General features: G+C 41.0%; 1 protein-coding gene across 2 annotated transcripts in view; it reads left to right on the forward strand.

Moving 5' to 3' along the window:
* The first annotated feature begins 1,301 nt into the window (after window positions 1–1,301).
* LOC108430157 (MAGUK p55 subfamily member 7) overlaps window positions 1,302–22,899 on the forward strand; it is a 79,728-nt gene continuing 58,130 nt past the window's right edge. For both annotated transcript variants that reach the window (XM_017702458.2, XM_017702459.2), the window contains exons 1-7: window positions 1,302–1,340; window positions 3,374–3,511; window positions 3,668–3,788; window positions 6,867–6,985; window positions 13,375–13,452; window positions 15,254–15,334; window positions 18,800–18,943. In XM_017702458.2, the coding sequence (XP_017557947.1) occupies window positions 3,761–3,788; window positions 6,867–6,985; window positions 13,375–13,452; window positions 15,254–15,334; window positions 18,800–18,943 (450 nt within the window). In that variant the 5' untranslated portion in view covers window positions 1,302–1,340; window positions 3,374–3,511; window positions 3,668–3,760. The remainder of the gene's footprint in view (window positions 1,341–3,373; window positions 3,512–3,667; window positions 3,789–6,866; window positions 6,986–13,374; window positions 13,453–15,253; window positions 15,335–18,799; window positions 18,944–22,899) is intronic.

A 22,899-nucleotide genomic window follows, 5' to 3' on the forward strand; every position in this document is an offset into this window, starting at 1 on the left:
TTACAAGTAGAAAGTGTTATTTTTACACCTAACAAGAAAATGCATTTTTCAACAACTTTCCATAAGAAAGGCAGGACTCTACACCTGGGATGTACACATGTCCATTCAGTTTCCATGTGCTTAAGGGCAATTTTAATGAATTTGTGATTGAGTGGTTTTAAATTGCAGTCCTTTTATTTTTACTGAAGTACATATTTATGGGAAACCAACTTATTCAGGTACATATACTGAAGTAAAATTCAGATGGGCTTGTATTTTCAAGCGATATACTATTACTTCAAGAATCTAGCCGGCTGTTGGGTGAATATTAGGCAAAGATACTTTTATAGGATGGGATGGGTTGTAAATTATTTGAATATCTTATAGGACAGACCTAACAGGTCAGAGGTGTCAAACAGAGTTTCTTCCAGGCCACAACACTGCAGACTTTAGCTTTCTGCCTCATTAAATTCATCTGACTCAACTCTTCAGCTAATAAGCAAGGCTGTCTTGAGTTGAACTGAGTTTAGTGCTAAAAGAGGGGAAACATTCATCTCTGCAGAGCTGTGGCCTGGAAGGAACCCAGTATGACTCAGCTAATTATCAAAGTGCTTCTGAACCTGAAGGACCACAGCTGGGAACAAACAGGCTATCCAAACATCTCGTACTCATACAAAATACTTTTTTTTGAAGGAATCATTTGGCAACAAACGCATTTGCAAAAATAGCTAGCATCTAGTGCTATAGTCGTAATGTTGGTGGTTGGTTAGTGTAGTGGGTAACACCTCTGCCTTTTACGCTGTAGACTGGGGTTCAATCCCCACCTGGGTAAACACCCTACACTAAACCAATAAGAGTCCTTGGGCAAGACTCCTAACGCCACCTTCGTCTACCTGTGTATGATCAAACTGTAAGCCGCTCTGGATAAGAGCGTCTGCCGAATGCCGTGGACGTAATGTAAACTTACACTCTACCCATTTGCATTGTGTACACTTCATGCCTGAATCATCACAAAGTTAATTAATTAACCTCAAACAGATCTGCTTATGTGGTTTTGTGACAATGACATACCATTATATAATAGTATTAAAAATAAAACGAGACATTTTTATAAGTCACTGAACTTTAGAAATCATTGAACGGATAAAGAGTTGGAAAATCTGCCGTGGCGCTCTACATGTACATCACTGACGTCTATTGATGTTGCTCATGGTGTATTTGCCGGGGGTAGAAACAGGGACCACGTGCTCCGCTCTGTCATTGAACATTTCTGCTAGCCTGGCGCAGTTTGGGGTCAGTATTGATAATTGTCGTGGTGATAACACAGCTTCAGACGGATTCATACTCTGGACGGTGCTCTGGTGAGTCTTTTAACATATTTTCTGATTTTCACCTCTGACTTTAGAAGTAGACCGTAGGAAAGAAAAGGCCTGATCTTTGAAACTAGACCTTAGAATGAGTGTCAGCCTATTGATCAGGCAGCCTTAATGTGCCATTATATTGCCATTGCACTATTGTGGGTATAATATGTAAAAGTGTGTATCCTTTGCTATTAAACGATTGCTTTGATGCAGATGAGGTTCATTTACAGCAAGAAGTTATACAGCTAATATAGAATACTACAAAACGCCTGAATACTTCAGTCGTTGTTCACTAAAGAAATCAAACCGTTGTATTCTTAATGAGTGATTTTATTATGGTGCGTTTATGAAAATCAAACCATAATTAGACAAACATGGAATACAAATATGAGCAGCTATTTTACATGTAAAAAGTTGGTGAACCGTTCCTCTAATCTCTGCATAGGTTTACATATTGTCTCCACTAGGTGGCAGTATAGGCCTTGTCATAAAAAAAGCAAGCACCCTTTTTGGATGGCTTGCAAACTGTGAACACTGACATAGTAAATAGTGCATCAAACATAGTACATCACTAGTAAAAGTGAATTCAGTACTATAGCATGTATAGGGTGGAAATTCTCGATTTACTCTATTTATTCAGCTGTTCAAATATGGCAAGAGAGCTGAGTGTTTCTTGTACGGAGCCCCTCTGGAATCTTGTAATATTTTCATGTACGGTTTTTAATGAGTGTTCAAATCTAAACCACAGAAAGGCTGAGATACAGGCAGCTGATGCTGGGTCTCATTATTCATATACATGCACACATACAAGCTCCTTATCCTTCTGGGTCGCAGGGGGAGCTGGAGCCTATGCCAGCAGTCACTGGATGGAAGGCAGGATACACCCTGGACAGATCGCCAGTCCGTCACAGGCCAGACAGACAGACATACACATTCACACACACATTCACAGCTAGGGGCAATTTAGCATGCCCAGTTGGACTGTAGGAGGAAACCGGAGAACCCAGAGGAACCCCATGCAGACACAGGGAGAACAAACTCCACCCAGGCCCTTTTTGCTGTGAGGCGACAGCGCTACCCAACTGTGCTGCTCCTGTTGTACATATAAACAATATAAAACACTTTGGAGGTTTTTAAAAATGAGACAATATTTAAACAGCTATTAACCACTTACAACCCCAGTTGTGTTACCTACTAAGGCTTATAATTCAGCAGCTACAGGGACTTCAGTGCAAACTGGCTGATTCTATTCTTACTATTGTTAGATTATAGAAGAGTGTCGCAAAACTTTGAGCCCACCATGGGTTAGAATGTAGAAAACATGTCCAAAACCACCCACTAACTTACTAAATCGTCAAAATAGAACTCTACTATTAGCAGTATTCATTAGTGTGATCTGTATACTGTATAAATAAAACAGTGTCGTATGTGAAGTATATGTTTTTCCTTCTTGTATTTCAGGCTTTCTTTATTATAAATATAAATATAAATATTAAAGTATGTTATCATGTCATGAGCTGATCCTGGATTAGTTATCTTGATCTGAGTCATTTGATGGGTTTAATAACCTCCGCTATGAAGTGTTATGAGATGAGAGCATTACTAAATTAAAGGGGTAGCTGTCACCACCACTCACTTTAACTGTATTGTACACTGTACATCTAAACATTTGTAGATACCTGCTCATCCAACATCTGTTCCAAAATCATGAGAGGTCGTTCTACTGTTCTGGGAAGGCTTTACACCGGATGTTGGGACATTGCTGTGAGGATTTGATTGCATTCAGCTACAAGAGCATTAGAGAGGTTCAGGTACTGATGTTGGGTGATTAATGTGACTCATTCTGCATCACAAGTGCCATTCCAACCCATCCTAAAAGCATTGGACGGTGCTCCATCACTTCACAGCTCAATGCTGTGGGGGCTTTACACCCCTCCAGACGATGCTTGGCCTTAGGCATGGTGACCCATGGTGGCTCATGCCTCTCCAGATCATCTCACTTTATCACCAATGTTTTCCATTAATGTGTGCAGACTTTTGGACATAGGATCAGTTGCCTGGAGAGGGATTGAGCCGAGTCCTGGATTCCACAGCATTCTGAATGGAGATTCGCCTTTGAAATGTCCACTCCTAATCTGGGAAAGTGACCCATGGTGTATGCAGGACATAAGGTACACAGATAAGTGTGGTTTTCCAGGCATGAACTAGTCCTAATCTTGTACTAGATTTCGGTGTCTAAGGAAAATTAGCATCAGAACGTCCTTTAGGCTGCAAAACAGGCACCTGGTTGAAACCAGGCCTAAATGTGCATCTAATTTTTCACCCAGGAAGCCCTACATGTGTGATCTGGCCCTGAGCTCTGAGCTCTGAGACTGAAACCTCCTGTGGCCCCATCAGCTGTGTTTTTCATCACTGAAGATATGCTGTGCCCATCTGCTAATCCTGGGAGTAAGTATTAGCTCAGGGCTGAGTGGATTCCGAACAAAGAGTTGTAGTGTAAAGGTTTTTGCGAGTGGGATCTGAACATAGCTGTTTTTTAAAAAAGATTACTGGGTGAAATAGACTTATATTACTTATTAGCTATATTAGTCTCATGACTCCAGTACAAAAGTAAAGAAGCAGACTTCAGACACTAAATACGTCTTGGCTGTTCAGCTGCATTTGAGGTAAGGGGAAAACTGTAAGTTTCACTTTTAGTGAACTGTTTAAATGGTTGAGAAATAAAACAAAGCCATTCCAAGTGGTTTGTGAAATATTCTGATCTAGAGAAACTTGCCAAGTCAGAACTGTTCAGGAACCAGACGTTCCCTCACAGAAAGCTATTCCATGAAATGGTTATGGATATGCTGCCTGATATCTGGCATGTTATTTTATTTTAGTTTTATGATAAGAGTTTGGCTTAAAATTGTGTTTTGGTACATTTAAGTTGATTCATTCATGATAAGGGGGTACATGGAAGACAAACAAATTTTGGGGACTATTGGGGGAATCTTTTCCGACTTATGACTATTTCACCTTTATCAACATTAAAGATAAAAACAGAGAATTGGTGGTTTTTTTGAACAGTAAATAAAATGGCTAAATTTGTATTATGGACATTGCAGCTGCTGGTTCTTATCGCACCACCACTGTAAAGAAACCTGAACAATGCATCATCAAACCACTCTGGATGACTTTGTGTATTTCGATGAATTAGCTGTGTAGAATCTCCATGAAACATCAAGCCTGTCATGGGTGGTTGGTGCAGCTCCTGAAAGCTCCTGATATTTGTGTTGATTTGTGTACCAAAAATGATCAAATTCAAGTTTTCCATAAACATTTTCCAGCCTCTTTTTATTCCTAAGAAGTAAACAGGTTGCTTGTGTTACACCAGATTTAAGACAGATGATATGTAAATGACTTCTGTTGTGACTGGCTACCTTGTATTGTGTCTCATTCAACTGCATAGGCATTGCCTTTCATGCTATCACAAAAACAAATCATTCATCATGGGCTTTATTTGTAGCACACTTTCCATTTATGGACTGTATGAAGTAGAAAGTGAACGGTACGTTTTGAAACGTTAACAATGTTGCATAACTGTTTCATTTTTTTTTAAAAAGAGAGAAAGAGAGAGAACTGTTTTCCATGATATTAGCCCTTTAAGACAGTCATGGAGAAGTTGAACAGGTGGGCCGCAGCTGGGTTGAGCTAAGCATGACCACGCATGATATAGTTCTGCACAAGGGAGTAAGAAATAGCTCCGGTGTAGGGAGTTAACCAGGTTCATCAAACACTTCAGTAACTGAAACTATAAATCTAGCTCACTAGATTCTATGTAAGCAGCCGTGATCGCACACCTGGGCTGTCAGAACCATACCCATTGTACAGATCTCTCCATGGGTGCGGCCTGTTTGTCTGACACAGTTTTACCAGGGAAGTTAATGGGGAGGTTTGTTAAGTTTGGAAGCTCCACAGCCGTCTGGCTGGTTTGTTGTCCCATGGAGAGTTCCCCTGCAGAGTTCCTCCTGGTTCTGCTAATGCGGCAGCCCTGGTACCCTTCTCCTCAAATTAAGTTTAATAATCCAGTCTGTAAAAAAAAAAAAATCTGGCAGCCACACGCCGGCGTACATAATCATTTTTATTTTGCACTTTGAACAATCCCCTCATGGGTTGAGATAATGAAGACCAGTCCAATTTTCCCTTGCCTCAGCAAATGCGCCATATGCTCCTGGAATTGTAAAGCTTTCTAAGAGGTGGTGACAGGCTTTCAGGACGCTTCCTCTGCTTCTGTCACTTCAGTGAGGATGAATAGTGAGAGGAATAAAATCATTTTTTGGCTCTGAGGCAGTTTGGGTAGTATAGTTTCATATACCACCATTAGAGGGCGCTGTTTGAAAGATCTTGTTGGGACAGTGCTTGAATGTTGCCAGAAAGTCTGGGCATGTGTGTGTGTGTGTGTGTGTGTGTGTTAATTCAAGGACCAAATGTCCCTACAGTAGGAAGGAAAACATGAACATTATGTGGGGACATTTTTCTGGCACCTCTGAGATGTTTTTTTTTAAGGGAGAGCGAAGAACAACATAATACATTTTAGATTTTGCTTAATAATTTTAGACATATTTGAGCAAGATTAATACTGCTTTTTATAAAAGCAACCTACACATCTGTGCTACAAATGAAAGTGTAAATTTAGTTTCCAGCACCTACTGCTTGTGAACTATTCGGCCGAAAGTGGACTGCGTGCAAACATTAAAACTGACAGAAGGGGTTCATTGTAACAGGCTGAAAGGACAGTCGCTAAAAAGTCTGATTTCCAACCCAAATACATAAAAATATCTGCATCAAAAGAAATATGATTTGTGAAAAAGAGGCTGTGTCAAATGTGGGAAATTTCCTTTTACCCCCGAAGTAGAAGCAAATATCAGTGCATGATAAAATTCAAACATATTTCATTTTCATTAGTAGCATTTTGGATTAATCTGTATATAAGAATGTACAGAAATCAACTGAGACGGATTTTTCTCAATATGTAGGATTTTTCTATTTCGTTTTCTATTTAGTGAAATATGAAAATCTATTATATTAAATGTATTTAGATTTAGTAGTTATATTTAGTTTTATATTTAGTGAATATTTACACCATTTAAAACTATCCCTGCCATGTGGAGGCTGTACTTTAGCCTGACTACATCTGTGAGTTATTTACATGCTTCAAACCTGCTACTACAGCCTCCAATGGGGACGAAGGTGTGAGTTCTGTGCCTCATACACACAAATCCATAACCAAAAAAGTTATTTTTATGGTAGAAAAACTTGACTGGATTTGGAGAAATGGCTGATAATGTTACTATGGAGATATGAGAAGATGACCAAAAGTACACTCCAACTACATAAAAAAATCCATGTTACATTTTATCCCATGTACTGGTGTTTAGATGCTGCCATTGCATGGTATTTAGGCACAATGAAAAATCTCCATAGACAAAAAACCCCATAAAGATATTAATACTGAATGCCTGTCTCATTTCCTCTGCATTTCTCTAGGTGCGTGTAGGCTGCTAGTCACTCTGCTGTATGGGCTGGAGTCTTATTTGGATGCTACAGAGGACAGCAGCTTTCTACAAGACATGCTTATGGGCAATAGCCTACATGTGCTCATCAAGGTTAGAATCTTTTATTGTCCACCATAGCAGCACCTCTATGAGACTGTCTACATATTAGTTCATATTTGCAGCTGGAAATATGAAAATATTTATTGTTGTTATGTCACATTATGTCACAACGTGCTTTTCTGAGCATAACGTGGCAACATCGGTACTTAAATAACACTGACCAAATTCATGCTTCATTACAGAGACAGCATGATATCTCTTTAATTGGATTTAGAAGAGAACGGTATGTGAAATGATGAATCAAAAGCATTTTATGACTTCTTCTTTCGGCTGCTCCCTTTAGGGGTCGCCACAGCAGATCATCTGCCTCCATCTTACCCTATCTACTGCCTCCTCTACTTTTACACCAGCCATCTCCATGTCCACCTTCACTACATCCATAAACCTTCTCTGAGGTCTATCTCTTCTCCTTCTACCCCGCAGCTCCATCTCCAACATTCTTTGTGTGGATGGAGATGGAGATGGATATTTAATTTTACCGAGGTTTGAAAAGTTGGAACAGACAAAATGCACCAGCAAAACATTTAAACGTTAAAAAAAAGCTAAAAAATAAAAAGTCAGGAGGCTGAGCTGGAGGTGGCGGAGATGAAGATGCTGAGATTTTGGTTGGGAGTGACAAGGATGGACAAGATTAGAAATGAGCAGATCAGAGGGACGGTGAAGGTGGAGCAGTTTGGAGATAAAGCCAGAGAGGCCAGGTTGAGATGGTTTGGACATGTGTTGAGGAGGAATAGTGGATATACTGGGCAAAGAATGTTGGAGATGGAGCTGCCAGGCAGAAGGAGAAGAGGTAGACCTCAGAGAAGGTTTATGGATGTAGTGAAGGTGGACATGGAGATGGTTGGTGTGAAAGTAGAGGAGACAGTGGATAGGGCAAGATGGAGGCAGATGATCCGCTGTGGCGACCCCTAAAGGAAGCAGCCGAAAGAAGAAGAAGAAGAAGAAGACCTATTGCTATTGATCAGGGTTGGGAACCATTAATATTAGTATTAATAAATCTATTAGCAGAAAATATATTTAGCTGAATAAGTAAAATGCAAATTGTAATTCAAATTCAAAGAATCTTATTACCAGCATGAAGGCACTTGTTGTGTATTTGGTATAATCCAGCATTTACTCTCTCTCTCTCTCTCTCTCTCTCTCTCTCTCATTCATGCACACAGTTTCTTAATGCAGGGGACGGCAAAAACAGAGAGACAGCTTTCTGCCAGTAACGGTGGAGGGTAAAAAGTTCCTAAAATACTGTAGCTAGTGCACACCCAGTAGCATCATCTGCTGGCAGACGCCTCTAATGAGTCCAACACATGCTGTCTGCAACACTGAGAAAGAAGTCTGGATGTGATAAAAAGCCAAATTAAAGCTCAGCTGGGCTGTTGAGAGCAATGTTCAGTCAGATACCTGTAGCATGCAGAGTTTCATACTTTGGATAGAAGTTGTTTTTTCCACATCTTGGTCAAGTTAATTAAGTTGATGTAAGGGTGGGTGATATGGCGTCAATATAATATGAAAATAAGACATTTTCATGATACATGACATGTAACGTTATTATTTTTGTGAACAAATTTGAAAATCAAAACAAACAAACAAAACAGTAGCACATCATTTAAAAAAGGCGTTTAAGAAGATGACAGTTTGTCAAAATATAAGCCCATTTCCAAAAAAGTTGGAACGCTGTGCTGAATGTAAATAAAAATAGAATTAAATGATGTGCAAATCATGTAAACCATGTACTACAAAGACAATACATAAAATGTTGAAACAGAAAAATGGTATTGGTTTTTGAAAAATATGCCCATTTTGAATTTGATGCCAACAACATTTTCCAAAAAAGTTGGGACAGGGGCATGTTCACCACTGTGTTTCATCACCTCTTCTTTTAATAGCATTCTGTAAGCGTTTGGGAACTGAGGAGACACTGCCGTAGTTTTGAAAGTGATAGTTTTCTCATTCTAGTTTGATATAGGATTTCAGCTGCTCATCAGTTTGGGGTCTCCTTTATTGTTTTTTTTTTTTTTCCATAATGCGTCAAATGTTATCAGTGGGTGACAGGTTGGGACTGCAGGCAGGCCAGGTCAGCACCTGGACTCTTTTAATACGGAGCCATACTGCTGTACTACATGCAGAATGTGGTTTGACATTGTCTTTCTGAAATAATCAAGTGCCTTCCCTGAAAAAAATCATCTGAATGGCAACATGTGTTGCCAAAACATGTATATATTGTTCGCCATGGTGCCTTTACAGATGTGCACATCACTCATACCTAATGCCCCCCCTATACCATAAAATATACTGGCTTTTGAACTGTGCACTGCATAACATGCTTAGTCTTTAGCCCAGAGTACAAAGTGTCCATGATTTCGTCCACTTTAAATGAGCTCAGGCCCAGAGAAGGTGGCAGCATTTCTGGATCCTGTTTATGTACAGTTTCTTCTGTGTTTTAGAGTTTGATAATGATATCTGATTAATCGTGCAGACCTAGACGTTGTTTATCACAAAAATGGGAACATGTTATCATAATGCCCACCACTCTAAACCTCATATGTAACTTTACATTTACTCTTTGTTTTTAACACTTGACTCCGCTGTGAGCTGAGTTTAGCTTTTGCCTTAATGAGGTCAGTCATGCACATGACTACTTATCTACTCAGTGTCATCACCATCTGAAATTCTCCCAAGCTGTTGCAACACACACACACACACACACACACACACACACACACACACACCTGCTGAAGCACCCTGTTGGAGAACAAGTGTTGCACTGGCGAGAGGCTCTCCGGAGACACGCTAGGACGTTATTTACGGGCTAAACACTTCAGCATGAGGCTGAAAAATATAAAGTTGATATACTGAGTCTCAGCACGCCGGCCATGTTCCAGACATACCCCAAACTCATCTCAGCTGAGAACACAAACACACAGCTAAAAGATTAAGCTCTGTGCACATGAAATGACAGCTTCTTGTTTTTTATTTTTTCCAAGCCCACTGCCATGTGATTGTAACGGGAGTAAGTTGTGTTTCTACAGGTAATTTTGCAATAATACCGCCTTTCAACACAATAAGAAGTTCAGCTTAGGATGCTAATCAGCTGGAGTCAGGTAACATGATTTACTTTATAGCTGTAAAAAGTGCCATTTTGCCATAATACAGACCTCTATAAACAAAAATAAATCTAAGTCATCGTGATAATCAGCAGGAATCAATTTGATTTACTTTATTACTTAAATAATGTTTTTTGTAGGTAATTTTTCAGTAATATAACCTCTATAAACAAAAGGACATAGCTTGTCATGATAATCAGGCAACATGATTAGAACATATAGCCATGAAGAGTGTTATTTATTTATTGTGTAGATCATTCAGCAGTTTTTATGAGTCCATTCATCTCATATCCAATTCCTTCCCTACACTCTCCCGAATTTCAGCTCTTTCTTATGTCAGTAAACCAGCTTGCAATGAAGGAAGGAATCATAGCAGATTTTTGTAGCTGAACATTACGAAATATTTTCAGAACTCTCTTGAAAACTAAATTTTTTGGCTTGTCTGTATATGAGGTGTGAGATTTGGCCGGGGCGCCGAGTGCTGAGCGAGGGACATGATCAGTATGTGGAGGGAGTTTTATGTGCAAGTTATGTAGGCTCCGTTCTTAGATTCAGTCTCTAGGGCCAGAAACTGCCCAGACCCATGGCCTACATGCGGCTGTGCTTGGCGTCCAATGTGGTCTATGGGGAAAAAAAAGAAACCCTGACATTGTTTTACTTAATCCAGCTGTTATAAACGACATGTCCTTTTAATACGAGAGCTCTCAGCTATGTGTGGGTTGTAAATATGATTACATCTTTCTTGGGCAATATTGCAGTTTTTCCTTTGCTTCACATAGTAGAGAGGCAGCGAGACATTTGTCTGACTGACGGGGTGCTGATAGAGAGGGAGACCAACGGCCAGAAAGACAGACAAATAAACATCCGAACAGACGGACGTCCCAAACTCTTTTCCTGAACACTGTCACTTGTTATTCTATCACCAATTTTGCTCTGCTTATGAAATTAACAGTCCTGGCCTCATGATACATGAGCTTTTCAGACAATATACACACAGGATTTATTAGAACCAAAGGGCTCTTGGGATTGTCTTAGGTTCTGTTTGAGCAAGAGACCAATTTAAAGAAATAGTTTGGCAAAAAACCTCATAGGATGTTTTTCTTACCCCAAATGTGATTGGTCAACGAAGACATGTTTGGTGTCCTGAGTTTGGTTGTTTAGTTGTGCACAGGACCTAGAAAGCAAATGTGGCTAATAAGGGTGTAACGATTTCCATACAGTATTGGCAAATCAGATTTGAATCTGTGTATCGAAATGCAAAATTGTATCGCCCCGCTTTCTCTTCTGAACATTAAGGGAAACCACTGTCAAAACTAGGCATCTGGGTGCAACCTACTAGAGGAAAATGAGTGTGAATTGAATGGGGCATTTGCTACGGACACACTCGTTCCAATCACTGAGCTTTCTTCTGACGAGCTTAGAAATTCAACGAGTTGTGAATTTTTGGGGTTCATTTTCTTTGAAGGTGTCTCAGCAGAATCAGGACATTTTAATGCATGAAATATTAAAAATGGAATCAAATCTTGAATGTACATTGATCAGCCAAAACATCAAAACCAATCACAGTTGAAGCAAATACTGTTCATTATCTCATAACAGTGGCAAGAGTCAAGGTTTGGGATATATTAGATTGTAAATGATAAGTCAGTTCTCGTCTTCAATGTGTTGGATGTGGGAGAAATGAGCACCCTTATGTCCAAATGGCTGAGTCAGAGCATCTCAGAAAGGCTTGTGCCTCCAGTCAGCAGTGGTGACTAACTACATTGGACCAATGACGGACAAACCCCAAATCAGTGTCAGGGTGTTGGACACTCAAGGCTTTTTTTTTTAATGTGAGAAGGCAAGTCTCATTTGGCCCAAACCGACAGAAGGGCTCCTGTGGCACAAGTCACAGAAATTTGTAATGGTAATCATTATGGGATGAATGTGTCACAACACACAGTACATCGCACCCTACTGTGTATGGGGCTACTTTGCCACAGACCAGTCAGTGTGCCCATGCTAATCCCGGTCCACTGTTGAAAGTGTCTAAAATGGGCACACTAGAGTCAGAACTGGACCTTGGAGCAATGGAAGCAGGCCACATGATTCATTGAGTCCCATGTTCTTTTGCATCACATGGATGGCCAGGTATGTGGGCAGCATTTACCTGGGGAAGTTTTGGCCCCCAGATGCACTGTAGGAGGTGGAGATGACAGTTGAGGGAGTGTGATGCTCTATGTTCTGTTTAGAAACCCTGGGTACAGGCATTCATGTGGACATCAATTTGACCCATGATACATACCTAAACATTATTATGGACCAGGCACACCTCTTCATGGCAATGGTATTCCCCAATGGCAGGATAATGTGCCCTGCCACTCTGCACACATTGTTCAGAAATGGAAAAGAACATGAAGAAGGTGCTGCTCTGGCCTCCAAATTCCCCAGACCTCAATCTGATCGAGCGTCTGGAACAACAAGTCTGCTCTGCGGTAGCTCCATCTCTTAACTTACAGGACTTAAAGGCTCTGCTGCTAACGTCTTGGTGCCAGACACTACAGAGCACCACGCCACCCTGTTTTGGTGGCCTGGACCAACAGCATGTTTGGCAGGTTGGCGTAATGGTTTGGCTCATCGGTAAATGTGTATAATTTCTAGTGGGTTACAAGTAACAAAAGTCCATACTCGATAAATTAACACTATCCACCAGCAATCATATGTAAATGGCATGACTGCTAGCTATTTTCTTTGTGTCCATGGCTGCTGCCGACTTAAAGTCAAATGTATTTAAGGTTCCTTGGCGGTTTGAGATGCTTTTAAGCTTAAACCTACCCTAGTTTTAAACCGGAGTGATGCAGCTCGAATAGAAAACCTGAACTGCTCCCAATCAACATTGTGTAGGAGATGCCGAGAGCATTGTCAGTCCACAGTGGATAAGGTGTAAATGGCTATATTAACATTCTGATCAGTATAAATGTTTTCCACTTAAAAACCATTATTTGCAGTCTATTCCCCACTATCACGTGATTTTGTTTACTTAATGGTCCCAGATGTACTTTTTTGTTTGGATTTTATTTTTTCCCTGATGTCCATTTATAATGTTTGTGGGGGTTTATATGCAACGTTTTTACCAGTCAAACACTGGTGTTTACCAGCTGTCGTAAACTTGTTCACCACACCAGGAACAAGGGGGTAATTTGAGATGCATCCAGTCTTCACACAATTTCAGTCATTTCTTGTCTATAGTGCTACAGACAAGTCTGATCTGGTGCAGTAACACCAGTTCTCTTCTCACAGCTCCATGACAGGCTTCAGAGGTTTGGAGCTCAGCGGCCGGCTCCGTTCCAGGACAACGCTGAGGATCTGGCCCGAGAGGTGAGTACTCTCCAGAGGAGAGTCATTGTGTTTGTCCCCTGGTCAATATGAGCTGCAGGAAGAGAGACAGAGCACCAGGAGCTGGTTGCAGTTTCACTGCAGAGGCCTCCTGCCTTTGGCTGTGCTGTCAGTGCGAGGTATATTGAGAAGGAGCACCCGTCAGGATGAAAGAATAACAGTAAGACACAGTGTTACACATCCACACACACTCACTCACTCAATCACTCACTCACACATTAAACATGCAGATTATACACAATGGTCTCGGTCTCCTGATTGCTATAGTGGTTTGGCAAGTCTATTTCAGAACTGGAGTAGGACCAAGCCTGCTCAGAAGTCCATCAGCGCACCACTGTATTAGGTCCTTCTTTTGAGTGGACTACACTGAAGCAGTCCACGATGTTACATACATTATAGAGCTCCTAATCTTTTCCCCAATAAATGTACAGGGTAGAAAATCCTCTGATGAACTTTGCATATCTGTTCTGGTCTCAGTTTTGTCCCTCAGGGGATATCAAAAGAACCTGAGATATCACTAGATATGAAACTTGACTATGAATGCACTAATAATTTGTCTCATCGGTGAATCTTGCAAAAACCATTATCCCCTCAGCGGGCTCCAGCTGGTATCCGTTCAAATCTTCAGTGATTGTTGAAACAGAAGATTATCTCTCGACCGCGATCGCTCACCGTATTTCATTAAAGTGAGCGGCAGTTTTCAAGCAATATCGCTTTCCATCTTCCCCGCTGAGCGAAAGCAAGGGGGACATTTTGGAGCACTGAGCTGCTAAAAGCATTTTCCTTGCGTCACGACTCCGTGTAACGTTTCAGTTGTGGCCATTTAACGTATGTTTAATGTCAGGTCCGGTGGCATTCGGAACCGCTCTGAGGTTGGCTAAGCTGCAGCAGAGACTGCTTTTTCTCTGGGACTGTCAGGTTTATGGCTTTTTGACCTACAATGCAAACACTGACATTACACTCACAATGGTAGCCAGGCTTGGTCTGGATTAACACTCTATTGCATGATGTTGCCATTACCTTATCTCAATTTTACTAAAAAGCAGTAATAGAAAATCTGTGCTTTCCTATTTAATTGTGAAAAAAGGGTCTTTTACTGTGACTATTGATTTATGACATCGCATGACCAGGAATCCTTAATATGCTGTTATTACCATATATTCCAAACACCAATTGAAGACGTATTCACTTACAGTATTTGTGAATATTGGGTCGTGGGTTTTTACTGAGTACAAGTTGGATTTGTTTGGACTTGTTTTTTTAATAAAAAGATGTTTCTTAGAGAAAAATTTATTTTATGGTGCTTTTTTAAGATTTTATGGTGTTAGGGTATGATTGTGCATTGTTACCATATGGCAACAATTTACCAAATGTCCCACTTAAAACAAAACAAAACACACACACACACACACACACACACACACACACACACACACACACACACACACATATATATATATATATTTATATATATATATATATATACACACACTATTTAAGCCATTTAAATAATAAAAAGACGCATTTTGATCATGCTTAAGTAATAAATCATGCAATAGAGGGTTTAAACAGCCAATGTAAACATAAATGAGTCTAATTCATGGTACCTAGAGGGCAAAGAAAGAAAAAGTGGAACTGAGCTGGCGGTAAAGAAACAATTAGACTGCAACGATTTCTTTATAGGATGTGCAGACTGCTTATATTGTGCTGTAAAGAAATCTCCTAAGTGAGTGGCACACAGTTAATGTCCCTAACCTCACAGCATTGCTGTCTTTTCTTGCAGTTAACCAATGAGCTGCGTACTTCAGGGGCTAGACCAGAGATTGTGGAGTTGCTGCATGTGCTTTCCAAACCCCATGTTCAGGTGAGGAGTGTGTCAGTGTCTGTGATGGTTGTTATGTTATTGCACTGAACATAAATCCACATTTACACTCAATACATAGTCCTGAATATTAACTGAACGATACTGGGGAAGGGAGTATGAAGAGGGGTTTGAAGCCCTTCAATACTAGGCTTCGATCTAGTGGAACTACCTTGAGTCCAGGAGTACCATCCAGTACCTTTGGGATGAGCTGGAATGGCGTTTGTGATCCAGATCCAATCATCCAACATCACTGTCTGATCTCATTAATGCTCCTGAATTCTCACTGCAGTGTTTCAGCATCTAGTTTAAAGCCTTCCCAGAAGAGTAGAGGCTGTTACTGCAGGAAGTGGAGACAAACTCCCTTTTACCCTAATACCCTTAATTCCAGAAGAAGCATTGGATGAACAAGCGTCTACAAACTTTTGGACATATGGTGCACGTTCCAAAACATTAGTAAACCTTTAGTATGATGTGATTAAGGATGGGTCTGCAATATTTTTGACAAAAATAATTTGTGTTCCTTGGATTACATGAATGACTTCATTTATCCTGGTGTCCAGAAAACATCTGTAATTGCAGGGTTCCCAAATGTCCTGGAAAACCTCTAAAACCTAGTTTTCCAGACACAGAAAACACCTGGCAAATAAGGAAATTAGTAAAATTTCTTTGAAATAAGTCAAGTCCTGGAAAAGTGTAAAGTTAAGCCATGGAGATTTCATATGTTAGCATATCGCTGTTGTAGGAAGAAAACCATGTATCTCCAAAATGGTAACTTTACAGGAGAAGGAAAAAACATACTTTACTGTAAATGGAAGTCAATGGAACCAGACTTTTTTTTACAAGTCATTTAGGGCTGCTTCTCGTGGCCCATTCATCCTGAAATTTATAGACAATATATAGAGCAACAGGTACTTTTAGATTACGTCAAAAACTGAAAAACGTCAAAAATGGAGATACAGGGTTTTCTTACGATATCAGTGATATGCTTAGCTGCTAATGGCAAGTACGAGTTTATACATACATACACACACACATATATATATATATATATATATATATATATGTATGTTATCATATATATACATACCGGGCGTCTCAACACAGCATCTATGTATTCGTCCACACGTGACAGTGTACTACTACAGTGTACATGTAGTAGTTTGAAATGCTACACTGTCACGTGTGGACGGATACATCGATGCTGTGTTGAGACACCCGGTAGAGCGAGATCACATTAACACGTCAGCTTCTTGCAGTTTATAACCGTAGCACTGCGTGTGCTACCCCAGGCTCAAGGATGACACTGGAGGCAGGATTCACAACTGTGGCAGCCATTACTTTAATTCCCAGAACACAAAAACAAACACAACAAACAAAACCAACACTCTGGTAAGATGGCCACTTTTCAGTGGCTTAAGCTAGCTGGACTTCAGTCTTTTTACTCATGCTTTTCAGCACCTCACTCTGTCGTCATGTGCTGGCTGCTGGCAGCTGGCTGCTGCTTGTCCCTCTCTCGTTCTGGTACCTCTCATCTCTTTTTAAAGGTGTTCATGCTGCCAGACAGATCAGTGTCAACTGGCTCTCATTAAGGGCAGCATGAGCACAGGAGCCGAGAGGGAACGAGAGGACACCCGAAGCGTGAGCACAGGAGCCGAGAGGGAACGACAGCCCACCGCTCCGCCTCCTCGTTACCACTCCCAGCTAGCAGCTCAGCCGCCTGGGTCAAACGTAGCGGCCTTGCTGCGTAACAGGGGGCGGGATCCGGGCGGCAGAGCACGGGATTCGCTTGTTCCTCAGGTGCCTCTCATAACCAGCACCAGCGTCATCCTCCTCCTACCGCCATCACTCCCGTGAGCCGCATCACTCTCATCCGTCGGGAGAGCTCAGGCTTGGCAATCCGCCCCCTCCACACTCTGTCCCTGGCCTCCTCACTGAGGTGCGCTGAGTGTTCGAGCCCCACCTTCCTGCCGGATCTCGCGGCCGTTATCATCGGGGCCCGGGGGGCTGGCGCATGCCTCAAAAACATTCACTTCTACTATTTTAGCAGGATTTGTGCTAAAATGATGATTGGCTGAGGAATGCCTTGTGTGACTGTGTGTCAGTATATCACTCAGTAAGGGCTGTTAGGGGTTTTGGCACTTTCGTGTCTTTTCAAGATGACCTTTAGTGAGCAACAGCTGTCTTGTATATTAGTGTATATAATGGAAATTTTCCTGGAAAATGTGCTGAAAAGAGTGGGAACCCTGGATTGGACAGAATGGTCATAGCACACAGTGGAGCGACCTGAGATTAGTTAGGGGCTCATACTGATAGTGCACACTTTGTAAGGTTGTAATGTAGTCCTACTGAATACAGTGGCTGTGCGCACGGCTCTGACACCCAGATATGCCACAAAAAAGCATAATAGTTGATTCCTTGTTTGGTGGGACTTTTATAGTAATCGGACAGGTTCTTGGGGTGAAAATCAATCTTAAGTATGATGTGCTTTTCCATCTGACTCTTCCTGGAGACAACACAAATAGTCTCTCAGTGAGCATCATTAGCATGGCTAACCATGCTCTTATGCTGGCCAATCGATACATCACAGAAACTTGGACTCCTTGAATTTAGAATTTACAACCATTTGTCTCTGTGTTTGCACGCTGTGAAGTTAGACCTCAGCATTTAACCCATCCATGCAGTGAAACACTCACATACATGCACGCTAGTGAACACACGCACAATGGGGCAGTGAGCACACTTGTCCGGTGCAGTGGGCAGCCCTATCCACGGCACCCGGGGAGCAATTGGGGGTTAGGTGTCTTGCTCAAGGGCACTTCAGTTATGGACTGACAGCCAAGGGATCGAACCGGCAACCTTCTGGTCACAGGGCCTGTTCCCTAACCTCCAGCCCACGACTGCCCCCAGTCCTGGACATGGAGATTGTTAATATGTACTGACTGGGTTGCAGTGTAGTCATAATAATACTAATAACAATATTGAGAATAAGAATGAGTATGTAGTGGAATGTAAACAAACAAATAAACAAGTAAATAAATCAAAACTTCACGTACCGAGTTCCCCGTAGAACTGCTGTGGAATGTCTCAGCCCATCCAGCATCTATTAACATAGGAACTGATGTGCTGTTCATCTATTTTTGGGTCCTTTTGGTCTAAAATAAAATACTAAAGCCCCAAACTGAGAGGTTTGAACAACAGCAGAGCAGCCCATGTTCTAAACCTGCTGAACATGACGAAGGTACACCTTAAAAAAGAGAAACTAGATGTTAATGACTAATATACTTGAGTAGAAGTTATCATTTGAAAACACTCATAAAACGTTCATTAAAATTGTACTTAAATACATGTAACTCCGTAAAATCCACCAATTACTGTCCACCTTTGACAACAACTGCTTACAAGTAATGATAATAACGAATCGTCTGCTTGAAAACTAGATTTAAGCTTGTTTCACTTCTCTTTCAGAACCTTCTCTCAGTGCACGATACTGTGGCCAAGAAAGATTATGACCCTAAACTTCCTCCACTGCCGCCTCTGCCTGCGGATGATGAGGAGGATAAGGAAGACTCTGTCAGGATTATCCGTCTGGTCAAAAGCAAAGAGCCACTGGTCAGTCTCTTTGGGGCAGTAAAAATACCTGGACATTCCTCATTCTTGCCCATTTCCCTTTATTGTTATCATTTGTCTTGTTATCATTAAATGACCACTAGCTTGTAGGAAATTTTTATCTATTGATCAGCCATAACACAACTCTTTGTTTCTACGCTCATTGTCCATTTTATCAGCTCCACTTACTCTATAGGGTCACTTTGTACTTCTACTATTACAGACTGTAGTCCATCTGTTTCTCTGATACCTTGTTAGCCCCCTTTAACCCTGTTCTTTTATGATCAGGACCACCGTAGAGCATGTATTATTTGGGTGGTGGATCATTCTCAGCACTGCAGTAACACTGACGTGGTGGTGGTGTCTTAGTGTGTGTTGTGCAGGTCTGAGTGGATCAGACACAGCAGCGATGCTGGAGTTTTTAAACATCTCAGTGTAACTGCTGGACTGAGAACAGTCCACCAACAAAAAATATCCAGCCAACAGCGTCCTGTGGGCAGTGTCCTGTGACCACTGATGAAGGACTAGAGGATGACCAACACAGACTGTGCAGCAGCAGATGAGCTATCATCTCTGACTTTACATCTACAAGGTGGACTGAGAAGGTAGGAGTGCCTAATAGAGTGGACAGTGAGTGGACATAGTGTTTAAAAACTCCAGCGGCACTGCTGTGTCTGATCCACTCGCACCATCACAACACACACTAACACACACCACCACGTCAGTATTACTGCAGTGCTGAGAATGATCCACCACCCAAATAGTGTCTGCTCTGTGGTGGTCCTGATCATAAAAGAACAGGGTTAAAGGGGGCTGACAAAGTATGCAGAGGAACAGATGGACTACAGTAAGTGCCCCTATAGAGTAAGTGGAGCTGATAAAATGGACATTGAGTGTAGATACAAGGAGGTTTTAATGTTATGCCTGATTGGTGTGTATGCCATTTATTTAACTCCATTAAAGTATTAAATACTGTGACTGGTGTTCACTTACACACTCACAGGTTGTGTGATCTTCAGAGAAAAGCATTGGCCAATAGAATGGGATACTCTGGAGCTCGATACAGAACCTTTGGGATGAGTTGGAGTGACCCAGAACTGAGCATCCAACATCAGTACCTGACTTTACTAAGGCTTTTAAGGCAGAATGCAAACAAATCCTCACAGCAGTGTTCCAACATCTAGCCTAAAGCCTTTCCAGAGAGGAATAGAGTCTGTTACTGCAAAGAAGAACAGACTCCCTATGAATACCCTCGATTTTGGCGGAAATGTTGGATGAGCAGAGACCATCAAATGTTTTCGAAATACATTTGCACATATAGTGTATTTCTATGAATTATCCATTAATTATCCCAGTATGGAGTTTTAAATACCCTAAAAAATCGTACAAAACAGATATCATTGTTTCCATCCTCGTTTACACAGAAGTAGTTTAATAACAATAGTCAAATAGGTTTGACTTTAAAGCCATCAGCTGACCATATCTAATATGTCCCTGTAGGAATTGCTTTGAAGGAAACCGAAATGATATGTGTGGTTCAAGCGATACAGGACGTTGTATGAGGGAGATTTTGATTGTAATCATCGTAATATTATGAAGCCACACAGATGGATGCAGGCTATAATAATGGGGAAGATCAGAAGGGAGCCTGGACCGCCCCTGCACGCTGCAGAACCTCAACAATCACTTTTTCCATCTCCCCACAGCACCATCTGCACTTAGGCTACATTGGTGTATCCTAGATATAGCACTTTGTGTACACATAGAGAACATTCTACAGCACTCTGGAGCAACCAAAAGCTTAAGTTTAACACGCATACTTGACAACAAGGTTTATCTTTTTATCTTTTTTCTTATTGACGCATGACGTGGCACCCATCCCAATCATGATGCATAACTAATAAAATGTTGTTACTCTTCCACATCATCTAACATCTGGCGAGTAATATTGGAGGGAGCTTGTCATTTATGAATGGAGCCTTTTTATGAATTCCAGAGTCAGAATGGAAAGTTTATCATCACTTCACAAAGGCTCCCAGTGTGCCATCTACATGCTCGACTGGGTGTTTTTCTTTCCTCCTTGTTTCTGCCACGACTGGGATGGGAATGGAGGACAATCAGATAAATCATTAGAGAGGCGTCACTTAATTCATCAGAGAATAACGTTTACATGCAGTAAATCACGGAGCAGTCAGGTAAAAATGCGCCAGACGTCTTAGTTAGTAACCGTCAAGAGAAATAGAGGATGGCCTGTTTTGGGCTGTTTGAGCGAGTCAGGGAGAAAAAAACCAATTTGATAGAGAAAACACAGAACACAGAACGAGATGTGTACCATGTGTCATCATGAATGAAAGAATTTAACATGTTTTTCTTTCCAACGCATTTTTTTTCCTGTATGCAGCTCACACTGACAAAAGTGACACTTTGAGCTGACCTAAGTTTCATTGTCTGGATAAAAACTATAGCATAATAGAAACCTCTTAACAATCTGTCCATCTATGTAGAGCTGTTAAGTAGATAAAATATAACATGCAGCCAGTACTCTGTCATCCACTCAGTAGCATTTTGACAATATGATACCAACAAATATGGTTCCACTTCTCACCACCAGCTTTCGTCTATGCCTCTTGGGTCTCCAATAACCGCCAGGAATGATTATGTGTTAAAAAAAAAAAAAAGAAGGCTGACTGTTGATGGTCAGACCCGAGCGTACATATGGACTCCATCAGATCTGCTCATGCAGATGCTGGGTCATCTTACTGATGATGAGTAATTGGACAGCCGTGGGGATATATAGCCCCTCCCTCCACTCGGATTGTTCACCCTCCAAGCATGTGATTTTCAGAGAGGCTTCATCCAGTCAGCCTATTTTTTGCACACCATGGCAAGTCGGCAGTAAACAGTGGGCCTCTGAGTTTAACCGTACCTTATGTATCATTGACGGTACAGTCAAAAACTTTGTTGATGTACCCTTTAACTCATTAAAAGCTGCCCCTTCCGGGAAGTCCGGCTGCATGCTTCTCTGCGTTGTCAGTAGTAAAATGAATCAGCATGTGGAACTGGAACCTCCGTTTCTGAGTAAGCATGCACACACATTCAGAATGCAACTCGGCATTCAACGATTGAAGGACTATCATTGATCTGTCTAACTAGACCAAGAATAAAAGGTGACTCAAGTGTGAAACGCAATGCAAAATTCAGAGACCACCTTTTCATTTATTTGATTTCAGTCAATATCTTGCCACCAACACTAAGTATTTGCATAAGAACACCAGAGGTGGACGAAGTACACAAACCATGTACTTGAGCTGCAGTAAAAGTAGAAGTTCCTCCCTTTAGACCTCCACTTGAGTAAAAGTACTAAAGTATTTATCTTCAAATGTACTTAAGTATAAAGTAAAAGTACTAAAAGAGTAATTCTGGCTCTGATCTGGTCCTGTTATCATTTTTATAACCAGACTGGCTTCATGAACTCATTTCAGGTGAAAGTCCTCCAGCGTCTCTCTTGGTAAACCAGTCTTTTAATAGAACGTCATTAATTAGTGATGCTGACGTCTATTAAAATGATCATAAAAACTATCATAATTTTAAGTGTACAATCAACCGAATGTTTTTGAGGTTTCTATTTGCACAACTTGGAGCTTTGTGAGTTGCTGTCACTTTTTTCAGTTTTGTGAAACTGCTGCTCTTTTCCAATAAATAAGATTTGACACAATTGACTTGATGTCATTTGGATGTTTCGCAGTTGTGATATTAGTGCAACCTGAATTTAGAATATTTTGGGTATAAAACCAGTACAATGTGTATATTTTGATGATTGACAACAACTTATATTTATAATAGTTGCAATAAACTTACGCAAGCAAGTTAGATCAGTTGTGCAACAGTTACTTTGACTTAAAAAGTTAAGTTACAGGTGCAGTACATATTGAGTGTCAAGTATTTAGGGTTTGTCTGTT

Source organism: Pygocentrus nattereri, chromosome 19 (genome assembly GCF_015220715.1).
Source record: "Pygocentrus nattereri isolate fPygNat1 chromosome 19, fPygNat1.pri, whole genome shotgun sequence".
In the NCBI taxonomy this organism is placed as follows: Eukaryota; Metazoa; Chordata; class Actinopteri; order Characiformes; family Serrasalmidae; genus Pygocentrus; species Pygocentrus nattereri.